At 39.3% G+C, this 24,447-nt stretch overlaps 2 protein-coding genes across 4 annotated transcripts in view; both read right to left on the reverse strand.

Annotated features, from left to right (window-relative positions):
• The window catches only part of DNAJC13 (DnaJ heat shock protein family (Hsp40) member C13), a 55,504-nt gene extending 52,607 nt beyond the window's left edge, over positions 1 to 2,897 (reverse strand). For both annotated transcript variants that reach the window (XM_080387160.1, XM_080387159.1), the window contains exon 1: positions 2,701 to 2,897. The gene's annotated coding sequence lies outside the window, so the exon portion shown is untranslated. The remainder of the gene's footprint in view (positions 1 to 2,700) is intronic.
• A 4,163-nt stretch (positions 2,898 to 7,060) lies between these two features.
• ACP3 (acid phosphatase 3) overlaps positions 7,061 to 24,447 on the reverse strand; it is a 42,729-nt gene continuing 25,342 nt past the window's right edge. Inside the window, exons 11-12 of one of the 2 annotated variants that reach the window (XM_080387271.1) lie at positions 23,866 to 23,991; positions 7,061 to 22,685 (exon numbers count right to left, since the gene is read on the reverse strand). In XM_080387271.1, coding sequence (XP_080243397.1) covers positions 23,873 to 23,991 — 119 coding nt within the window. In that variant the 3' untranslated portion in view covers positions 7,061 to 22,685; positions 23,866 to 23,872. Of the gene's footprint in view, positions 23,992 to 24,447 lie in introns of both variants that reach the window. The other variant, XM_080387270.1, reaches the window with a different exon arrangement.

Raw genomic sequence — 24,447 nt, forward strand, 5'->3', positions numbered from 1 at the left:
GTCTGGAGCCTGATTTCCAGTCATCTACTCATCTGTAGCTTTAAAAGCGTTATTTAAATAAATGAGTTTTTCTGCACCAAAATGTTTTAGCTGTCTAGGTTTCATCTGCTTCTTCCACTGCTGTGTGCACCAACTGGCAGAGTTTTGCCTCAGACAGATGCTTTCTAACAAACACTGAACTTTTCCCCTATTCCCTAAACAGTACTCTTAAAGCACTACAGCCTAATTAGCTGTGGAAACCCAGATTTCTTGATCTGTTGTGCAGAAACTCACAGCCCTTTTTCTAAGAGTTGAGATCCACCAGATCCTTAGAAGAGGATTCGTGCAGCCTGCCTCATTGCTGCCTTTGCCGCCTTTAGTTGGTCCAGGATGCAGACAGGCTGAGAATTTCAACTTTACTACTACCAGAAATGATGCTGATGACAGTAGTAAACCATCCTTCATCTGACTCTTCAGTTTCCCCCACTGAGGACCGGTATCTTCCATGCTTGTTATTTCTCTTTTCCGTCTACATTAGCATTCTGCTGTACCAATGAACCAATCTGATTCACCAGCTAGACAGGTGAATATCAGAACAAAAAGGTTCATTTACTAATCAGGGAAAAGAAAAAAGTCATCCTTTCAGACATAGTTTAACCTTACTGTAATATTTCCTCAGAATATTGCTCTACTTTAAGTTTTATTAATGAGGTAGGACAATTGTTATGGGTTTTTTTGGCATAAGAGTAGTTTTTTTGGAAGCAAATTGAGAGGTTAAACAGTTGAAGGTTAACACTTCAAGACACAGTTGAATGCCAGCTGAAGGATTACTTTATTAATTCACTAATCTTCATTTACTGAGGCTCAAACACAAGTTAAAAGAAAAGTTATTTGCTCAGTCTGAAGCACAGATTGGCCCTTAAGACCAATACCCAGCATACCACTTAAAATCTGGAAATGCTCAGTGATTCAGTCCCTCGGGACGATATGTATTTGGAAACTGTGAAAAATACCACATGACCCCCAGAGGAGCAAGTGATACATAAGAAACAAAGTCTTTTTAGAACTGTACTCCAGCAAGGCTGAAATACAAGATAAAGTTCCTGGAAAGACTATATTACACAGGGACAGATACTCAGGTCTGAGTGTCCAAACACTTAGAAATCTGTTGCAACTGGGGGGAGGGGGGAAGAGTCAGTAATAATGGAAAGGAGTCTCATTTCTGGTTAAGAGTTCTGGCACTTGGTTGCCTATAGCAGGCTGGGATTAGACCAAGACGCATATCTACAAACTGAAGCAGGCTAGAGCCGAGCATAGTTTTTACATCTATAATACTGGTCCTGTTATTTTGAACTAAGCCACGGCAGACTGTCTGAACAGCATCTTCTTAAGTCAATTCTAAGATGTATCTTGAGTCACTGGCAGTTCCTTCAACAGCCTTCTTCCTTTTCTACATATCTCACTACATAAAAGTAGCTTATGTAGACAACCTTCTAATCATCAAGAAAAGGCTTCAGCTTCTGGTAACTTGAGTTCCAAAACAAGGAATATTTTCTTAAATACAGTATTATTTAATCAGTACTAAGTAACAGGAAACAAAGCAGCTATCTACTCAGCTTCACCTTCTCAGACTGACTGCCATAGATCTTATTTGTGAAAGGACACAAGAGAAAAAGGGAAAATACATTTCAATTAACTTCAAAAGCAGCCACAGAGCTGAGAATAAGTGCATTAATAGCAATACACCAAATAAACTTATATGCCCGTTTCCCCCAAGCAGCATGCTCAAACATTCCCTTGGCCTGAGGGCACTAAGCTGAAAAAGAAACACACACATCCTCAAACAAAATTTGTACAGTCCAGTGCTTGGCCCTCAGTACAGGTACAGCTACCAAAGGTGCATGCTCCACACCACCCAACAGGAAAATCTATCCTGAACACTGTTGGCAGCTCACTGCAGACAGAAAACCATTCAGCATGCCTACCTGCTTTGACTGTCAGAAAACAAAAAGCAAGCGAAAAAGCATCCATCAGAGAAATCAAAAAACTGTTTGAAAAATAAGCACGTTAAGGGTAGCTTTTCTGAAAGATACATTCAGTTCTGTTCATGCTTTCCAGGCATACTATTACCACTCAAAAAAGAAATAAAATGTCATCTCTGTGACAGCAAGTCTCCTCCTCACCTCTCCCACTCTTCATAAATTATTTCCCAAAGCATCTCATGATAGGTATATTTTCATCTGAGGCCAGGAGGAGAAAATATAACGTATCTTTTCTGAACGGACACGCTAGTACTCATGTGGGAAAGAGGACGAATTCTGCCCCACGGCTAAAAAAGCTGCATCAGGTGCAGAGCACGTTCAGTGAAGCACGAGCCAGGCTGTGGATAGAGTAAAGCCCAGATTCTCCTCTGCTCGGAGATGCAGGAAGAGAAGGGCTTGAGAATGGCTCGTAATAGAACAGGTGCCGCACCTAGAGATCCCGGCCGCCCCGGCCGGCTGCTCCCGCCCCGCGGCCCTCGCCCCCCCGCCCGCGGCAGCGCCTGCCCCCGGGCACACAGCGCGCTGCCTCCCGCCCTGCCCCCGCTCCCCACGCAGCCCCGGCAGCCTGGCGCGTCCCCCGGCCTCCAGCGGCACCTCGGTGCCAGCGGTCCCGCCTGGGGCTGAGGAAGGAGGCGGCGGCCGCCACCGCCTCCTCACCTCCCCCGCCGCTGAGATTTACCTGGCCGGGGAGCCTGCGCCGCCCGGACCTGCCCCCACCAGCACCGCGCTTCCCGCCGCTGCCGGCAATAAGGGTGAAGGGCCACCGAGAGGAGCCCTCGCCCCTCGCCCTCCACCTGGCCAGGCAGCAGCCGCTACACCTCTCCAGCTCCCTCAGAGCCTGGCTCTGGAGGCCGCCATCTTAGCTCCGGCAGCAAGACCGCCCTCTCGACGCAGTCGCCGTCAAGCCCGGGGCAGTCACGGGACGCGGTCAGCTGATATACTGCCTCCCGCGGCCGCGCTGGCCCGGCCCGCCCCGCCGCCTCGTCTGGCTTCCTTCCTCCCGCCCCTTGCCCCCTGCCCTGCCGGGAACCGGGGCGGGGGGAGCGTGAGGTGGCTCCGTGCGCAGGCGCGAAGGCCCTGGGGAGCCGCCTCCCGTCACCGCGGGCCCCGGGGAGGGGGGAGCGGGCAGCGGGGCCCGCAGGGGGCGGGCTCTAGCTCGAGCGTGGCGGGAGCGGGCGCGGGCGCGGGAGGAGAGAGGTCGGGGCAGTGCCTGGGGCTGTGGCGGTGGCGTGTCGCCTGAGGCGGGCTGGGGGGTTGCCCGTCGCCCTGGGTGGCTCAGCTCGTCGTCTTGCTCTCTGTTGTATTTTAAGTAGAGTTTAGTCTGTCTAGACTAGATCAACTAGTTTGGGGCTAGTTGGCGGTTACCTGAGCGCCCGGCTCCTGGAGACTTGTGATTGTGTAGCGCTGGGAGAATGGACATCTCCAGCACCGCCAGGTTTCCGAGCCTTCGGCATCCTGCTACTGCATTTTTGAGGCCTGGTACTGGTTTCAGGCTCATCACAGAAGTATGTATCTAATGAGAGAAGTGCTTTAATTGCATACAAAATGTTGCTAACCTGCCATCTCCTGTCAGAGAATGTACATCATCAGGGCATGAAAGGCACATTGAACAGTCAAAAAGCAAAGTACGCTTTTAAGTTATGCGTATTATTTGTGTGGTTGTAAAAATGTTAAATCCCTTATTAATGTTGCTGAAGCACTGATTTAGGTGGTTGCCTAACCACCATCGGAAGTTGTTACAGGACTTTTCAAGCTCTGTGTTGACTTCCCATATTCTGTACCGAACATAAGATTTCCCAGAGATGTTATAAACTACAGCAGCATTGTAACAGCTTGCCACCATCTCATTAAAATGCCTAGATTGACATAAATATTTTGAAATGTGACTCAGAAGAACACATGAGCTTACCATGCCTTTCCTGTAAAGTAGTGCTTTTAAAGTCTGCAGATGAGAGAAATGAGGAACAGATCGTAACTGCAGCTAATTATTTTGGAGAAAAAATAAGATTAAAATCACAGGCCGTATGTTGCTATTTTTTAATATCATATAAACTACCCTTCATCTTTTACATTTTACATAAGATATTTAAATACTAATAAGTCATTCTTTTGATAACTCTAGTCCTCTGAATCTGGGTCACCATTGTAAAATAGTGCTAATGGGAAAATAACATTACTTATGGGAAGCTGATAAATTACTTTTGGTCACAGAACTGAGGGGGAAAAAAGATTTCATGTTTTATTAACATACTAGGAATTGCAGTAATGCAATTTCAGAAGGAGGTGATATGATTCAGAAGAGTTTCTTTGGCTGAGTGCATGGAAGAGGTTTTTGGGGGGGGTGGAGAAATTTTTTTCTGTTCTTGTTGATGAGCTGGCTTGGAGAATTTTTTTATTCAGAGGGGTTGTATTTTGTATTAATACTTTTTTTGTGTTGCTAATATAGGTGGGTAAAACAACAAGCGAAGCAACAGCTTGTTAGATGTTTATTACTTGAGAACGAAGAATGATATTTGCATAATGAAATTGATGTAACTAGGGATCAATGTTTTCATAGCCAGATTTTAATCAGACAACATAGATTATATTTCAGCATATTTATTTTGGTCAAGCTAGTATTTCAGTAATAAACTATGTGTTTACCTGTTTGTTTTACTTTATAAACTACCACTATTTTTGGATATGATTTTGTGTAAGTAGCGATATTAACTTTGGTTTATAATGAAGAAAAATGATAAAAGGAAGGGAAGATACAGATCAAGAGTGATAAAATATGAGAGGAAGTAAAAGAATACTTTTGAAATTATTATTCAGAGAAAAAGCAAACAAGAAAGGTGTGTTTAGCAGTTCGGACAACAAATTGTGGAAATTATATTGTCAACACGGCAAAATGACTTTCAGAAATTAAAATAGATCAGGATTTCATAATTGTGTAATTGTAAAGCATGTGTGAAATTATGATTGTGTGCAGACAACATCATTTTAGTTTTCTTGGTCATTTTTTCTCATGAGGTGGTACTACATATTTTTAGAGAAAGGGCATTTTCTGTTTACCTAAAGTTGTGTTGAAAGCCTGGAATACAAAATAAAGTATTTTTAACATAATCTTTTAATTTTAAAGTTTAAAATTTTACTTTAAAAAGCTATTAAAAAGAAAGCGGACAAAATGCCTACTCCATTAACGTCAATGTCAGTTTTATTATTAGCTGTGACATGGGTACTGTTTCACCCTTAGTTTTCCCAGTCACACATTCAGGAACCATATTAGAGCCATTCTCATTATTAAAATAAGAATAAAAAAGCACGGGTTTGATGCCTTCCTGAAAGATAAAATGCTAAATTGCTTCAGTCCACTTTGGAGAAGTGAACCCATCTTCGTTATTTCTAGATCTTTCATGTGAAGAAGTACTGCAAATGTCAATCTGACCTTGTCAGTTTAAATACTGTCTTTTGCAAAAGATTGCAGGCTACCACCAGTCTAGAGAGCAAGGTCTCTCCTTACCATCCAATTATTGAAATCTGGAAGGAATGAAGAGTTCCAGTCCACTACTAAATAATTAACACTCCCCTGGCTATTTCTGTGATCAGCACCTAATCTGAAAGACTGTGGTTTAGGATGGCTGAATTCTTCAAGCACACCACAGAAAAAATACAGTGGAGGGCCTATACAAGGATTCTCTGCAGCAGCAGTAAATATGATGATTTTAAATACAACCTATAGTAGCAGAGCTCCTATTATTTTTAAAAAGGATATGTTGTGGTTTATAAAGAACAAGTTTCTACCCAACTTGCACACAGTGAGCAAAGGACACGTTAACTCCTTTTCCCAGTACTGCCTCTAATGACGGGGCAGAATTTTGTGTCAGCTTTCTGGAGAAAGGAGAGACTCCTTCACTCTTCCTTTTCTACCAAGAAAATAGGTTTCTAATAGAATTGTGAATAGTTATGTCACTTTCTTACTCGATATATTTACAGTATAGGAAGGTGCAGGACTATCCACTCAGACCAACTACTGATTTTCTGCCATAAGGTGATGGGGAACTATCCAGTCTTAAAGTTTGTGTGTAAATGGTACACTACAGCTTAGTATAAATGTAGGATAATCAAGAGATAGTAAGATAATCTGCTTAATAATTGTATTTTTTAGGTCACCAGATAACAATAATACTTTGATGCCTAATTATAGGACTTGACTGATAGAGGATACCAGAAAGATTTTCAAAGGAGCAAGAGGGAGGTAAGTGTACAAGTCCTACCTGAAACCAATAAAGTAAGATGCCTTTCAAAACCTCTTTCCTGAATCTTCTTACTTTTACTCCTAATTTGTTGCTGATGCCAAAACACAGGTTACACAGATGGCCTTCTGCGAATCAGACCCAGATTACTGCATCTGTCTTTGTTCTACTCTTTCTCATCCCAAAGGTGCATTAAGACCATGCTGAGTATTTGCCAGCAGTTCAAAGCTTAAATCAAGTTTTTTATGTAATTTGACGTATTTTGTCTAAAAATAAATGCAGATAATATTGATAATTTATAATCTCCGTGAGATTAATTAAAAGGTAATTTCTGGGTGCTCACTATTAATAATTCCATATTTCCTGATAGACCCATTAAATGATATTTGTTTGTTGTCACAGCTAATAGCTTGATAATAACTGCAGCCTAAGCTAATTGGCTTCACAATACTGTTACTGAGTTTTGTTGAATTATTAATAAGGAGCATCTTTAATACAGTGATTCACACTAAACTGTATTCATATTCATACTATTCCTTTTGGCTATAACAAGCCCTTCTCTTCTGTTTGGATATTCTTTTCATTTTGGCATCTACATACATGCAGTAAATACTGCTGATTAACTTTTGATCTCTTCATCTACCTATAGTCCTGTATAACTCAGTATTTTTGGTGTGTCTCTTGAAGATAATCTATGTATTATCTTTTAACTCTTTTACCTTCCAATAGATAGGTTTCAATATTAGTTGCAATCCAGTCTTAGTAGTGTATGTGGGTACATCTGGCATAAGTACAGTGAATGTAATAATTTACTTCATATCTCAGATGTCATTCATTGTACAATGAGTTTTTTCATGAGCCTTAATAGCAATGGACAATGGCACAACAATTATTAACAGAATTACATTGTTTAAAAATGTGTGTTTATATTTTTTTCAAAGGAAAAAGTAAAGGAGAAATATGTTGTTTATTGCATGTAAAAGAAAATAGAAACCATTTCATAAAGTCTGTAAATACCTTCTCTTTTGACTGCATTTAGCTAGGTTGTGTACATCTGAAAAAACTGTGTTCACCCATGTTCAGTGGAAATTTTGATAAAATACAACAGTGAATATTTCCAAATGCTTAATTCATCCTGAGGACACTTCATCTTAGTATTGCAAGCCTGCTTGAGGTAAACTGCTCTTTGAAATATCTGGCTATTGGGGACAATTTTGTGATAGAAGGTACAGAAGATATCCCAGTTTTTGTCTTCCCACTGATGACACACTGCCCTTGCAGTGGAATGGCCTAAAACACAGAGAGGCATTGAAGAGGGAGTAGGCTGTAATAAAGGCAAGGGGCTCAGGGAAAAAAAGAAGGAGCATAGGAGAGGAACTGGAGATCAGGTGCTAGCTGGGGCCAATGTGGTAGGAGTGAGTTTTGCATATGGGAATCACAGGGTGGATAAAGATCTTGGAACAGCTGAGTGGGGAGGAGTGACCAGTTAGCTTCAACAGGCTAGACCTGAGAACTGGAAAGATAGGAAGAACTGTGAGGCTATGATTTTGGAAAATTTGAAAAAAATAGACTATGAACAGAAGAAGCACTTACGTAGGGAGAAGAGGACTTTTTCCTCAAGAAGACTAGTACTAAGAACTCACAGAAGAGGGAAAGTAAAAGGAGTAAGGAGAGAAATACCTAGGTCTGCCATAGGGAAACACTGTTAATGATACAAGTAGCTGAGAGGAAAGGCTGGGAAGGGCTGGGAAAGGAGACAGGGACTGATCTAAGGAATACTGTGAGGAATACAAACTTAGTCAACATAGGATGCTAGAAAGATTCAAATGTAGAGGCAAGGAGAGGGAGAGAGGGCTTAGCAGAGTAACAGGCTGAAAAAGACAGGGCAAAAAAAGCAGTACCCACAACAGTCTGCTAAAATAGAACCAATGGTTTCTCCAGCATGACTCCAGCTGAAAAAATTAATGCCCAAATGTGTATTTAACATGCTCTAGTGGATGTCAATTTAATTCTGTTGCTAGTTACTGTTAGTCCTCTCGTCAGAGATCTGTGTTGCAGATCTGGATGTAGTATATGATATAATCCCACATCATAGTTATGTGGATTTTTTAGATAAACCTAGAATATTATACATCTACACACATAAACAGCTATGCAATATTGACATTGTAAAACCAGAAGACTTTAAAAGTTAAAAACAACCAGAAGATTAGGATTATCTTTGCAAGTAGTTGTATACTTATGTACCATTTTTTTTCCATGGGAACTTTGCCTTATTCACTCCACAAGATCGAAGGACTCATTCAATCAACATGTATGCAATACTGTATTCTATCCACATTGCTGAATTTGATGGCCCAAGATTTATTTAATGTAAGCTATACCAATTCTATTATTCAAGCTCTAAATTTATTAATTTCCATATTGACATTTCTGTGACATTCTTCAGTACACTGAGTGCTCCACAAATATTAATTAATTTTCACAACATCCTTCTGCTTCTAATATTTGACTAGTTGAAAGTGCATTAATGCTTCTTTCTCTGTATATTCTTGTGTATAATTTCCAGCTATCCTACACAAGCTCTAAAAATCATGTGTTTCTTAGCAAAACTACACTCTTTCTGTAAAAATATAGAATTGCTGTTTGATTCTCTCCATGTCTCTTTTTATGGGCAGTAGAACCAAAACAGATGATACTATACATTGCAGGCTTATTCAATGTATTTGACCTATATAACACCATGTCATGTCATGTTTTACATACCTTGCACATTTGAGAACATAAACATAGGATACTTTGGGTTGGAAGGGACCTTTAAAGGTCATCTAGTCCAATGCCCCTGTGATAAGCAGGGACATTTTCAACTAGATCAGATTGCTGCTCAGAGCCCCATCCAACCTGACCTTGAATGTTTCCAGGGATGGGGCATCTATCACCTCTCTGGGCAGCTTGTTCCCGTGTTTTGCCACCCTCATTGTATAAAATTTCTTCCTCATATCTGGTCTAAATCTACCCTTTCTCAGTTTAAAAACATTATGCCTTGCCATATCACAACAGGCCCTGCTAAAAAGTTTTGTTCCCATCTTTCTTATAAGCTCCCTTTAAGTACTGAAAGCCACAATAAGGTCTCCCCAGAGCCTTCTCTTCTCCAACCCCAACTCTCAGTCTTTTTTCATAGGAGAGCTGTTCCATCCATTTGACCATCTTTGTGGCTCTCCTCTGGACCCACACCAACAGGTTCACTCCTGCCTTGTGAAGTTCAAACACTTAAGACTTTCAATTGCCAATTTGTTTGTCAATTTTTTTAAGCTTGATTCTTGTGGAAAGGGCTAAGTTAAATACTAGCTCAGGAATGGGAATGCTACTAATATGAGAAGCTGGAGGTTGACAGAGTGTCTGAGATTTGTGTTCAGCAATTAAGGTAACAAAAAAGAAAAAATGCTTCCAAAAAAGTAGCTTGAACACTGTTCAGAGGTTTTCAGGAGTAGAGTGAATTAGTGGGACAGTAGGAAAATTCAGTCAGAGGGATTTTTTTTGTAGAACTACTCAGGAAATCACGGTGGGGTTTTTTGAATGTATCTATAGCTGCAGTGCCTTCCAGGAATTTAAATTTGATCATCCAAACCAAGAGGACCTCTGAAAAGGAAGCAACAGGCTCTCTGCCTAGGCACTAATCCATGAGAATAAGAGGAAGTCAATTATATATACTTGATTCCCCACTTCAGCTTTTGCAGCATATAGAGGAAACGTAAGTACTAATCCTCTGATTCCCTACGCTGGGGTCAAATCCCAACGTAGAAATAAGAGTGAGATTGTAGTAATTGTGAACAAAGCAACAGACAAGAATTACTAACCTTGCCCACAATGCCTCAGAGTATCAGAACATTCTTACTATTTTCAAAGAGTAAGAATGTTCTTGAGTATATCCAGCCTTTCCTTCATGAAAAATTGTTCATGAAGCACAGAGAACAGAGGAGATTATGATGACATAACTTGCAGGCCAAGCCATTGAAATTATAGCCTCATGAGAAAGAATGGGAATCAGAAGGTTTCTTTCATTTTATTTTTTTTTTTTAAATAAACCCTCCCTTAGTCCAGTGGTGTGCTCTTTACCATTTAGAATGACTGGTAGCTGAGAAAAGCAGACTAATTGTGTATAAATGATACAGATGCAAGGTGGTTTTGCAAAAACAAGAGAACATTTTTTTGCCTAATAACATTCCCCAACTCTAATCCATCTATGAACAGATCACTACCAACAACAGCAGCAGCAACTAAAAGACTTCTAGCTAAAAAGTCTAAGTTGCATGGTATGCGAAAGTTGTATTGTTTTTATAACAATATAATCTCAAGCATTATCTGTGTAACTGATAGAGACCTCCACCCCACAATAGCTTAATCCCCTATATGCAGGATCCACAAGCAGAATGGATTTTTATGGTGGATTTTACCAAAGTGTATTTTAGTTTCATGACATTTCAATTAAACAATGGAGTGCAGTTATCTCTTTACTGGCAGACAGGCAGTCCACATTAGCTCAGATCTGCTTTGCTGAGCTGTGTTCGGCTTCTCAAAGCATTTGACTGTTTTGAGATTTCACCAGACACCCCTGGCTCCAGCACCACGACACAGAAAGTGGGATGCACAACACCTGCTGCTTTCCGCATTTTGGCTGCTGCTGCTGCTTAAAATCTACTGCTCTCTACAGAAACTGTTTACAAGTATTTCAAAGGTTAGCATAGCTCTGTGTATGTATGGTTTGTAGCGTACACATCTTACCAGGCCACTCTCTCCCCCCATCCCTTTTTTACAATGGAAAAGTGAAAATTAGTGGCTTTGTTTTCACCTTGTTTGCTCAGAACGCCTAAAAATCATCAGCAATGGTATTTCAGACTATATTACCATGTGTAGTTTTACATACTGCTGTAACTTCCTGCCACAGAGGATGGCACACGGGGCCACTCTGTCCCTGCACGGCAGAGCTGGCATGTCACACACTGATAGTGCAAGGCACTAAATCTGATTTAATTGCCATTTAAACCTGGAACTCCTGACGGAGCCAGAAAATCCTTGATGCTGGGAGATGTTTCAAGTCGGCTGTGCCTCTTCCTCGATGCAGACAGATCTCGGATCTGAAAGGTCATGCACAATTACGCTGGAGCCCTTGACTCTGAATCTCCAGAAAATGACCAATGTGCGTAGGCTCTCTTCCTCCCTCTGAGGGCTTTCAGGACTTGGTATCAGTGAAATACAAGGTTTGTCTTTCAGAAGTACTGGCTAAAACGAGAGCTGTGACTTAACATGAGAAAAAAAAGGTACAACATTCATTCTTAGAAATTAAGCATCCCTCACTGTGCAGGCCATCTAAAGATTTCCAGACTGTATTTAGATTTAGTCCATGGTTTGGGACCTCTCTAAGTAGGACAAAATCTTTCTCTTTGTGGCAGCGGAGCATGTAGAAACTGGCAAGGGGAATCGGTTTGTATTGTGATTCTACTGTACATTACAATCTTACATCATGCTTGTGTCATTTGGGCATAATGCTGTATCACTCTTGTAAATAAAAATTCCAATGTAATATCAAATATCTACAGGTAAATAAATCTGGTATTAAAACATGAAACCCTCCTGCCATCTCAGACCTGTTGGATAGACCAGAGCCTGTAGGTCAGGACATAGACCCACCACATCTCCTTGGTACTACAGGGCCAACAAGCTCCAGCTGGCCCACAAGTCACTGACCTCCTTGTCCCTGTAGCACCAAGGAGACCTGGAACAAGCAGGATCGAGGCAAGCAGAGGTGAGTGACTGCTGTCCTTTGGGTAGCACACTAAGGCGGCTCTTTGCTGAACCATGGACCAGATCATTCAGCTTTGCAGGAAAAGGCAGAAGGTTAAGAAATGGGACATCTGGGATGTTGTTTTAGGCACATGAGCCATTGCTGGTGCTCATGCAAATGATGACACACAGTGGAGCCCATGGAGCAAAACAACAGGGTAGAACCCATGGAGGTGGACTCACTGGTATTCCCCATAGGCATATGTTCTCACCCTTGTGCACAGGCAAGAGGTCTGGTCATTCATACGTAGGTCAGTGTGCAACACCAGTGATCACTAGTGCTCATCTGAACGAGGGTGGGGAATATCACCAGGCAACATAGCCTCTCCTTGGAAGAAGTCTTAGAGGAGATGGGCACAGGTGATGTGCTTATGAAGCTCATGTTGTGGGCTATTTACAGGGATAATCGGATTATATCTGTATTAACAGTAGGAGAGCGTAGCTTTATACTGCAATAATGCTAAACTCCTGCATTGCAAATCGTGGCCATACAGAAGCTAGTAGTTTGCCTTTCCTCTGTTATTGAATGACATCTACACTGTAAGAATGCCAGACACAGTGAGTCATTAAGAGCATCAGTCAGCATAATTTTCAGGCTCTTTCCTCTTTTTTGTAATAAGCAGAAGCAGGACTTTGGAAATGTCTCTTTTTCTTTTGGGTTGGTAGATTCTTTTTTTCTTGGGTCTTTGCAGTTTCACCTTAATTTTTCTTGTGCTGTTCCTGCTTCTAGTTTTCTTATTAGGACTGAATCATTGATTCCCTTGCCAGTTTCTCATTATTGCAGAGATACCAGCATTTCAGCTTTCAGAAGTGTCGCTTCTGAAGATGAAAAAGTAGTTTGCTTTTAATATCCTTAAAATTGTCTGTAATCAGATCACTGGGTTATTTGGCTAAATTAATGGAAACAGAAGTATATGAATCTGAGAAAGCACAACAAGCAAGGCAGAAATGCACACAGCTAACACCAATTCTAGCATCCATTTCAGGGAGTATATTTTCCATATTATCTTCCCACTCCTTTTGCATTGCTTTAACACAGATCGTGACCATCAAATGGTATATAAGGCATATGCTGTTGTTTTTAAGCATAAGCATATGGGTACTTATGTAATCTTATTTAGTGCTATTTTGTAATGATACTATTAATGCTTGGGGTTTTGGCCAAATTTCCCTGAACTTCTGCTGTCCCATTTTTACTGTATGGCAGAGAGGCGTGTAAGAAAAGAAGCCTGAATATATCCCTATTTACATATCTTTATTTCTGGAAAATATTGAATTATTATTGTATTATACTAATAAAGTAGGCTGGGAGTAGATGAAGTAATTAGTTGTTTGGTAAATCACTTAACAGGGAACTGAAATTAGCTAGTATACTTGTTTAATTAGTTGGCCATCAAGTGGAGGCTATCCATTTGAGAGGAGGGTAGACTAAAGTATTTAAAAACACTTGAACAGTCCTTCCGTTAAGGTGATATTATAGCAGCCATGAAGAGGATAGTGTTTTCTATCATGCAAAAAACCCAAAGCTTTTGTTTCTGCTCTTGGTCCAAATTCCATTTTGACAAATTGTTGTTCATTATTTCTATTCCACTATTGGAGTGTCAGGAATAAAATTAATGAATTTATAAACCAATTTCATAATTGCTCAAGCTTTTTACTGATACTTTTTCTCTACAATCTGCAAAGTAAGTGGTTTGTTACCAAACAAACTAAGCATGTTCAGACTGGATCTTTTACGAAGAAGTAATTATTTGCATAACACCAGATATGCTGATTTAATTACTTCCAATGTGAATCTTATGATCTGAAGCAACCTGACCTGTACAAGAAAATTTTTCTATGCACAAGTAAGATTGAAGTCAAGAAAGTTATAGAACATACTCTATACAGAAATAGCCTAAACCTGAATTGTTTGTTGGTTTTTTTTTTTTATTATTTGAATTTTTGTTTCATTTGAATAAACTCAAGCATTTTGATAGTTATTAAGAGGAACTGAAGTATGGTATTTATTTATTTTCTGTTCTTTTTCTTACATAAAAGTGACTAGCAATTACGTCTTTGAATAAAACTTGGTTTTCTTTCTGACCAGTGCTTAGAGCTCTGGTGCACTCAGTTTTTTAGGAACACTAATGTAGCTTTTGACAGAAGCACAAGGTGATGACTCCTCACTTGGCAGATAAAAGACGTACTGTTCAGTTGTGGCCCTAAATTTATTTTAGTTCAATCAGTAAACAGGGGCCCAGCATGGACTTTGCTGATTAAAAGCAAAACTGAAAAAACTGAAGCTGGGTGTGACAATGTTCCAACTTGTAACAAGTTCATCACATGGGTTTCTGTTTCCTTTTACTTTCAGCTCCTGATAGCTATTGGCTTCAGGAATCCCAGTGCAGAATATTACTGTTTCATTGTGGTGATTTAACTCCATCCCAGCCAAAACCAGGACACCTAGGAAGGGTTTTCTGTCCTCCTCTCAAATTCCTAGAGACTTAATACCCCCTGCCCAAATGTTTGCATCTTACCAGTTCTTTGTTTTACTGCTCATGCCTTTACTATGTAGGAAGACCTATCTCTGCAGGCGTTTGCTTATGCAAGTACTCTCAGTGTGAGCGATCAGTCAATGGAACTATGCATATGTGATGAATAATCACACAGGTGAGGATTTCCAGGAGGTGGCTGCAAGTATATTGCATATCTTCACATCCCCTTCCCTATTTTTGTCTCATGTATACTCTTGTGTGTCCCTTCTTCATGTGTTGTCTGAATGTACTTCAAACAGCATTGCTCTGTACTGAAAAGTTACTAATCATTTCTGATTATTAACTTCAGCTACCTCAAGGAATGCCTTCTTTAATGTGATTACTACTATTAAAGGCCGTATAAATCTGTTAAAACAGCTTTCTTTCAATATATCATAATTTTAGGTAGTTATACTAGTACAAGATCTTGAAGGAAAAGTTGGAGAAGTGAATTTCCTTGCCATGAGACATTTCTCACATTACTGCAGTCTTATCCATTAATAGCTTAGTAGAATTTTTATGTTCTAAATTTTCCCAAAACTAAAAAACAAAAGAAGTTCAAGCTTGCTAGGCCTGAAAAAATCTTTCTAAAACAAGTGCATCTTTTGGTGACTTCTGATGGAAAGCTTGCATCTGTGTGTGACAACAGCATTTGACTTCAGGTGACAGAATGTTGAAAAATCCCCAGCTGAAATTCCTGGTGTCAGACTGAGCGGCCAGATGTGATGTGATGGATTCATCATTGTAATCGACAAGAAGTGAGAAAATGTTGGTGGAAAGTCTGTGGTCAGGATGAAAATTGAATATAGCAAAACTGAGCCTGTACTCAACAGCTAGACTGATCAAATATGTTTCTCCTCGTGTTCTTCAGAAGTTAAACACAGATAAGATGGACACAGACTAACAGAGGTCAGAAAAATGTAATCATCCTCTGAAGTTTAGCCATTGAATGTGACTGAATAGGATTTTTTTCCTGTGAGAAACTTACTGATTAATCCCTGAGCCAATTGTGTAGTGTTTTCTGAGGCTGCAGAATCTGTTCTTTTGGCACTAACTTACCTGTCATCAACTTCTGCATACTTTATCTAGAAGAAAATTTTTAGTAGTATCTTCTCTACTTCTTTAAAAAAGAAGTTGATTCTGGAAGGGCAGAACAGGCCTTTTAACATCCAAGAGGAATTTGGCTCCAGATTCTGAAGCATCAAAGTGAGCTAAATCCCATTTAAACAAGCTTTCTTACACTTTAGGTGGAAAGCTGCAAACACAGAGAGCTTGTATAGGCAATAGGTGGCAGACTGCTCCCAGTAATCAGTAGGTAGTTGTGACTCAAGCCTTTCTTAATGCCTATGCAGCTGTAGTTAAAATGTAAGGAGAGATGTAAAGGTGGAGAGAATCCTAGGGTTCAAACAGACTACCTACTTTTATAAAGCATGCCAGGGATACTCTGGTTGGCACTTGCCAGGAGCAGAGATGTTGCTTCTATGCACCCTGAACTATCAGTTCCTAAAGTAACTGTGGCAGCTTATCCTGCCCTGCAGCAGCTGAATGACCTTGATCTTGCTTTGGAGGATTTGCCACTTGTGCATGGTAAGCTACTTCTCTCATGGCTTTGCCACCTCTACAAAACAGTATGCCTTAGTTTACTCACTACTTGGGAATCCCTCTTAACTCCAGATACCTCAAGAAGTTTTTTGAACCAAAATAGAGTTTAACACATGAATTATTATGTCTGAAGATGTCTACAGATAAACCAAGGCCTTCACTACTCTCTGCATATATGTGACATAAATGATGTGCTAAAGCATTCTCCAAACAGCAGTCCATCCCATTAAAATAGCTTCTGTACAGTACCAAAAAAAATCTCATCCAGTCTTGACAAAGTTTTTTCATGCTTGCCATTCCCTAAATGATGCTAATGTAGAACAAATCTACTTTTCTCTATTTAACAGATTTTTTTCAAACTTAAATTCACCTTGAGGGGTTTCCACAATGTTCTGCTGCTAATAATTAATGCACTTAGGGAAATACCTTGTGCTTTAGCTTCTGTCTCATATCTTTTATTGCAAGGGAAGCTTGTGGTGCTTCTACAAACTGTCTCTCCCATCACATTTGTTTCTCATGCCATTATTTTGCTGACTGCCAAGGGCTTTAGCTAGAATACACTGAGTCATTTCATTACTCACCTAGGACTGGGCTGCTGTATCAAGGTAGAGGACTGCCCAAAGACTGCTGAAAACCACACAACCCAATGGTTGGTAAACACCTGGGGGAGCTGCTCATCCACTACATGAAAAGATTGGATCTGATTTATGGAATGATATGCTTAGCATTCACCAGATTATCTAGGACTAGTTTTGTCACCAGACAAGATTTAAAAGTAGAAGAATCTATAAACATAGATTTTTGTAATGGGAAAAGCATTATAAAACTACAAAATAACCAAACATTATGAAAAATATGTTTTTATTAATATTATGCTATTTTTAAAAGTATACCTCCTCAGCTGCTTCTATATTTAAGCTGGTGTCTAAGACTGATCCTTTAAGCTCTGCTAATGGTTACTGGGGCATCACATGGGTATGCAGAAACTTTTTGCTTTCCTTCTCAGGCTATTTAACATTTCTGCTGCACGCTTTGGTTAGACTAACATTATGCCATTAGTCTTCAAGATACTTTCTCCTGCTTGTATCTTCCCTGAAAAATAATGGAATATACATCATGAAACATGCAGATTGTTGGAGCTCCCTTCCATTTGCAGTGTAAGCTTGCTATCGGTTTTGCAACAATTGCTTAGCGTATAAATGAAAGATTGATTTGAGAATGTGGTGTCCAGCTGTGCACAGTTCCCCTTCTTCCTCCCTCATACACTCTTATTCAGACTTTGGGGCAATCCTGAGTGATCCGGTCACAGTAACATTTACTAGTTACTACTAACTACATGCACATGTAAGCATGTGGCGGAAAACAAAAACATCTCCAAGAACAGAAAGAATAGCTTCAGAACCATCCCAATCATTTCCTGACAGAAGACCTCATATTCAAAAGTGTTAGATTTTATTATTATAAACCTCCCCAAGTCATACTATTCTATGACCATTCCTATAGTATTTCCAGTTGTCTTTGGATTTGCTTTGAACAGGTAGGAGTCTGTAAAATGCTTCTGACTCAGCAATGCAGTTCTTTTAAAGTTTATCATTATTATTTCAGGTTATTTGGTCTTTTTCTTGAACAATCAAGGCCTGTCATCATCAAGAGCCTCATATCAGTGTTTGTGTTTTCTCTGATAACAAACATACTTAGGACTACATTCTAAAACTACATCCTAAAACAGAAAGATATGTCATTATAAACTCAACAAACATGCTCAAGAAGAGCCAGAGTGTGTTTGCACTCTCCAAAGTGGCAGTTACTTCACTGAAATAAAGAAGAAAGTTTGCCTAGAGCGCTTAGTCTGCTTTTGATAATGCAAGCTGTGGTTTTGAAAATCTCCTAGTTTTCTGTTCAGAGATACTTGCCTGAAGCAACAACTAAATAATTATTAAGTAATGGTGCTCTTGCCTGCAATTCTGCATAAAATAGGATTCTTCGTAAGGTTCGAGTGAGACAGTTATTATGGCACTTCATGATGGAGAATGGTCTCTTTTACAGAGAATCTGAACTAAAATTACAGTGAAACATCATCCAGACAACCAGACCAACAAAGACAGTTGCAACTCAGTTAATGGATTTTTTACGATATTGATATTATTGAATGTAGTCAGAAAGGGAGAGACATAAATCAGCAGAGACTATGCTTTGGTACATACACTAAGGTTGAGTGTGGTAGTTAGAATGGAGGGTTGAGGGCATTAAAGACCCATTTGGTTCACATCTATGACCAAATAGTTTTGACGGTTAAAACATGTAGGTGTACGCAACTGCAGCTTGTGTTGCTCACTACAGTTTAGTATATTTGTTGTTCTTCACCTCCATCCTACCAGTGATTCAGAAGTGAGAGCAAATAGCCATATAAGAGAAGACAACTGAATAACTGTACTGGAGATAAGCTAACCATCACATAGTGCTGCTTAATATATCCTGTCTTTGCCAAATCCATCTTTCCAAACAATGAAGTGAAAATTAGGCCTTGGTTTGTCAGAGGAAGATTGTCATCTGCGTATTTGAAGAGTCTGAACTTGCAGATTAATGTGGTTTTTGATCCATATCTTCCTTTACCAAGAAAAGAGGACTCTGTTTCTTGTGCATAAATGGATTGATGAAGCTCTCTTCCACCTGAATATCGCAGAAGATACACAAGACTCTCATGAAGGGCTGCTTATATCAGTAGCAAATGCTCTCGTCTTTTTACAAGTGTAACATACTATGTTTGAATTGTTCGTTTAACTCTTCTGCCCTGGAGGAGGTGGCCTGTACTGTAAAAATACATCTGTATTAATTTTGCAAGTAAAAAACTGTCATACAACAAACAGTAATTTATTAATCACATCCATTCTAATCTGAAGTGCATGTGGTTCAAAAATTCTGAACAAGAATTGAGCTTCAGATTTGCTTCAGCTGCCAGGAGAAGCTCTGAGGAGCCTTAGAATGGAAAGTATGGAGGAGCTCTGCTTCGCTGAAGTACTGGAAATGTCCTCAATCAGCTTGATAATTGTGGGTATAACAGAATTTTGCTAGTCTTCCTGTAATTATAGATCCAAATGCTGTCCAGACTAGTATTTTAAAGAATGGAGGACATGTACTTACCTATTTGGGCCTTAAGTTATAGGTTTTTAAGTCCATATAGCCTTTTAATTCTCATAGAATCAAATAATTGTTTAGATTGGAAAAGATGTTTAAGATCTTTGAGTCCAACTGTTAACCTAGTACCGCCAAGTCCACCACTAAACCATATCCCTAAGCACCTTATCTACACATCTTGCTAAAGAAAAGGCTTTATGATCATCCTGCATCTTACAACATTTCTTTCCATAGTTTATAGTGTAGGTGAGCTAGTAGAATTGCTAAGTCCTTTGAAGTCAAGGGCTCCCTACAGGAAGAGGGCAAGAGCTTTAGTTGCCATAAACAGAGCACAGAGAAATTACCCTTTTTTTTGACATGGACCTGATTCTGGCTAAATGTATAGAAATGGAGCCAGGGTAATTGTCTTTTGCCTCTATTTATTTTGAACTGAAAAATAAATTTTTCTACATATTTTTTAAAAGATCACTGGAACCTCAGTCAGCAGGATGGGTTAATTTGGCAGTATACTATCAGTCTCAGGAGAGGAAGTAGTGTCATTATTCTACTTTAAGAGAAGTTACAGAAATTAGCACAACTTGAGTTTGGACATGTCTTTTTAACTGTCTTTTCAACTATACCTGATCTCCTAAATGTGCTCTTGCAGGCCTTGCCAGTGCTAAAATCCCTTTGGAAGTGAAATTGCCTAGTCATAGAAGAGACCATGTAATGTAATAGTTCAAATGATTTACTATTACTTCAGTAGCAACTTGTGTTTATTCATTTCAGTGTTAATACTTGGCAACTTCTGATGAAGAAGCATTATTATCTGAATCAATAAAGCTAGCCATTTATAGGTAAATTTCCATGTTTCGTCCGCATTTTATAAGAAATGCTTTAAGGAGTACAGTATTTTCAGCTATTTTATGCCAAGAATACAATCCCATGCAATATTGCTGATGTCACCTCAACATGGATTAGTAAGGGCCAAAGTTATATGCCCAAGAGTAAGCCAGCCTGTACCTCATCATCACTGTCAAATTCCATCACTGTAAATCTTTATTCTTTGTAGAGTATAGATTTTAGCATTTCTTTGTGGAGAAAAATTTAGATACATAGCCTATTGTCTTTTTGGGTTCAATCCAAAGTCAAGATTTTTTGGACTGAATTTTATTTTATTTTATTAATACAGTGCACTTTTTATTCTGTTTTCTTTATCTTACCACACATAAGAAAATGCATTTAAGTGAGAAGAAGTAATATCATTTGGATCAAATGTCCCTACATTACAGGCACAAATGAACGTGAGTGCTCCAGACTGAGCTGGTGTTACTGGTGTTGCTCTACTGACCCAGTGTGTGCAATATTCAGGACTGTGAATAAACAAGTTCCAGAATGAAATCAATTCAGTAAGAGCAATTGATTGTTCCAGACATAGCTGGAAAGTGCTGTGTATGCACTGCTGTCTACCATATGCACCAGAAAGCCCTGCTGCAGAGCTTCTAGTTGCTACCATAATTATCATAGAGGCAGATGAGGTCACTGCTAGAGGGCAAATGGAAGAGCTTGATGTCATCAACATTAGTGTTATCTGTGTCAAAGCATTGGTGTTTTAAAAATCTGTTCTTACAGAAAGAGCAAATCTGAACACTCACTTTTGTTTGGAAACTCTAAGCATACTGAAAGCTCCATTATTTTTCACTCAAATACAATTGCAAATGCTGAATTGTTTCTTTAATATACTTTATTGCAGTGCTACAACTTGCTTGGAGACAAGATATTTTCTAATCACAGTCTGCAGATTATACGAAGCAAATTTTAAATATGGCTGAAAAATTTAAAAAGCCACAAGCTTGTCTTGGTGCTTACAACCTTTTACTGCACTGGAGAAATTTTACATGATTTAATCACAGCAAGACAAAGCATCTTTACTATAACTGAGATTCAGGGCCTGCATTAATAATGTATTACATCTTTATTGTACCTTCATTAATTCTGAAGTTACAGCATCTGGACCTATCCATTACATTCTGTGTAACTCGTATTCATTCACTGGATCCTCTCTAAAAGTGCATGGTCATTTTCAAGTCGGTTAACAAAAAGGCGTCCCTACAATAAAATTACTTAATGATAGCTCCTGCTGCAGCTAGTATTGCCTCCTGTCCTGAAATTCTCTGTAACAGCCTAGGCTTGAGTATCATAAACCACAAAAGACATCTCAGACACTTCATATTTTACTTTCTGTCTGTCAGTAGTTCTTTTAGTAAGAAGCAATCTTGTAAAAAACATGCCCCATTCTACTTCTTGTGGAGTGCAACCGACTTTCTGATATCTCAAAACCAGTTATTACTGCACATTATTAGTCAACTATACATCTTCATTTATCAAGCATCTGACTGCCTCTAATAAAAGACATACTCAATCTATCCTTAAGTGAGTACCATCAACGCTGTGGCCGTGGTAATACAGAGTTCAGCATCAGCTAATTACTGAGTATATATATACTCAGGAGACAGGATCAGTTTTGCAGTCAGTCCTGAGTTTTTCCCCACTATGGGTACACTGCTAATAGTAAGCAAGCCAGCTCAGGCTTTTTTCCTAGAGCTACTGTAACACTTTTGACTGCAATATAGACTTTTCTTTTAAGTTTTTGCACTGAGGATCAGAACTACTACTTACAATATGAAGCTTGTACATCGAAAAAAATCTGATTTAAGGATCATCTTTTTGACAGCTTTGCCCCAAATTGTTATACAATAAAACATCCTTACCATCTAAGAATCAAATCCATCACTTATTTATGATGCTTCCTATAACAGATAAAATGGAAATATCAGGGATACTTGCAAAAGCTTTTTACTGAGTGGAAAATACTGCTTCAAAAGGTGGACACATCAGTACCTGAAGGGACTATGAGAAAATGCAATGATGTTTGGAAAGTGCTGTATTCTCACAAGTTTTGCTATTATTTTTGATTTATCCTATTAAATATCAGTACATCTAACTACATCACATTTTAAATGTGTCCATAGCTGCAATACTGAGGGCTGATCTCTAGATCAGTGGTAGCTGACCCGAGCTTCTGGGCTCCAAGCTGCAACCCACAGATGTGAGTCAAAGTCAGTCTGTCCGGAAGCAACGTATTCACATTGATATGATGCTATGCCTGAGCTAAGCAGCTCCATCTCTCAGCTTTCTCTAGACTTCTGCACCTCAACAGGACTCATTAGCTTGAGCACACGATTGCTCATTATATCTGTTGGGCTGGACTTGCTGCTGGCACCTGTCTGTATAGTTGTCTTGATTTTCAAAAAGGCTTCTCCATGGTAATGTAATTCACAGTATCCTCTGCAGGACTACAGGATAAAAAAATTTTGATTCAGCCCTTGAAACATATGATGATAGGCAGTATTTTATACAGCAATATTAGTGCTTATGATACTAGAAAGCAATTATGGAAACACATTCCCTGCCCTTAGGAGCTTACAATCTGAAAAAAATATATTACACAGAAGAGATAAACCTACAAAAAGCAGAAATGTTATTTCCTTACTTTCAGTGCATATCTTGCTAACATAAGGGATTTTGAACATAGGAAGGACATAAAGGAGTTATTGCAAATTAAAATGGAAAAGTGATGAACAGAGTGATAGCTTGAGAAATTATTGTAAGAGTGGCTCGAAGAAATAAAATTACAGAAGGGACCTGAAGCAGGACAGTAAACAGCTGCATTGTAGAAAAGATGCAGGGCAAAGGATCATTTATGACTCAGAGCTCAGAAAAACAGCAAAGCAGTGTAGCAACAAGAAATAGATTTTATGTATTTGCTTATCCATATTACTGAAGTTGTGGACACTGACCAAGATCCTGTTGCACTAAGCTTCTTGTTTGATGCCTGGGTATGTGACAGAGCTCTCCCCAGTTTCTGCCAATTTCAGTGATAGCTATGGTAGTGTAACTCCTTTCAAAAGCAGGCTGCAGACTTTTATTAGCTGAAGGCCAAGGTCAAAACTCATGCATAGATTTGCATGAATAAATGCAGAAACAGTATGCCCAAGTGCTGGCATGAATCTTTTTCACACAGTAATTGCAGCTTCTGCTCACTGAAATATCTTCCTGTGCATCAACAAAATAGCCATTTATAAGAAGGAAAATATTACAAACTGTGATTTTGAAGAAAGACTCATTGAGCAGCAGAGGGCTAAATGGTAATAGGCAATATAAAAGTAAAACAGAGGCCATAGCATCTCCTCACCCCACTGGTTACTTTAAGAGTGATCAATGGTAGTAGAAAACCTGAAGATATAAATTGGAGTAATTCCATCTTCCTACAAAAGTAAATTCTTAACAATAATGTATTTCTACAGTATGTCTCACTGCAGATGTTTAGTCTTTTAGGAGCTAGGCCACAGATACCTCAGCTGTTCAAAATTATTGAATATGCTTTGGAGATTAATTTGGCCAGAGCAAACTGATGGATATAAGCAACTTCAAGGGTTGCTCAGTGTCTAGCTGCTCTCTCTTTCATTTCTTTACCTCTCTGTTAAATGTCTTGGTAATTGTTTCTGCGCCTGCAGCGTCCATAATGATAAAGCAGGTAGAGCAGTACAAGGTCAAAAATGAACAACAAGCCAACAGCAACATCAAATCCAATAAAAATATCTGTGAAGGAAAAACAATAAAGGAAAAGGGAGTTAATGAAAGACATACATAGATATCACGTACAATGGAAATATAGTTACATTTTGTTCATACTTCTGGCAAGATCACATAGCCTGCATTTACTGACATATGCATTACTGACATACGCAACATAAGTACAAAAGCATATACTTCAGTCCTGGAAATGCATAGGTTGCTTCCTGTGCATGGGTAGGTCTTACTCCTAGATTTTCACAGGGCAAGACAGACCATGTGTAGTTAACGCAATGAGGAGTTTCATCAGGGATCAGCAAAACACCAAATATATGTAGAAAGGGGGAAATACCAGGACTGTTTGAAAGTAGCATGTATTGCCTTGCCCTTCACTTCCCTCCTAGAAATAATATCGAGGCAGGAAGAGGTTATCAGCTGTCAGCTGCTGGTAGTCCAAGGCAAATAGCTGCTATATCTGCATGG

The sequence above is a fragment of the Falco punctatus genome (genome assembly GCF_963210335.1).
Source record: "Falco punctatus genome assembly, chromosome: 4".
NCBI classification, from domain to species: domain Eukaryota; kingdom Metazoa; phylum Chordata; class Aves; order Falconiformes; family Falconidae; genus Falco; species Falco punctatus.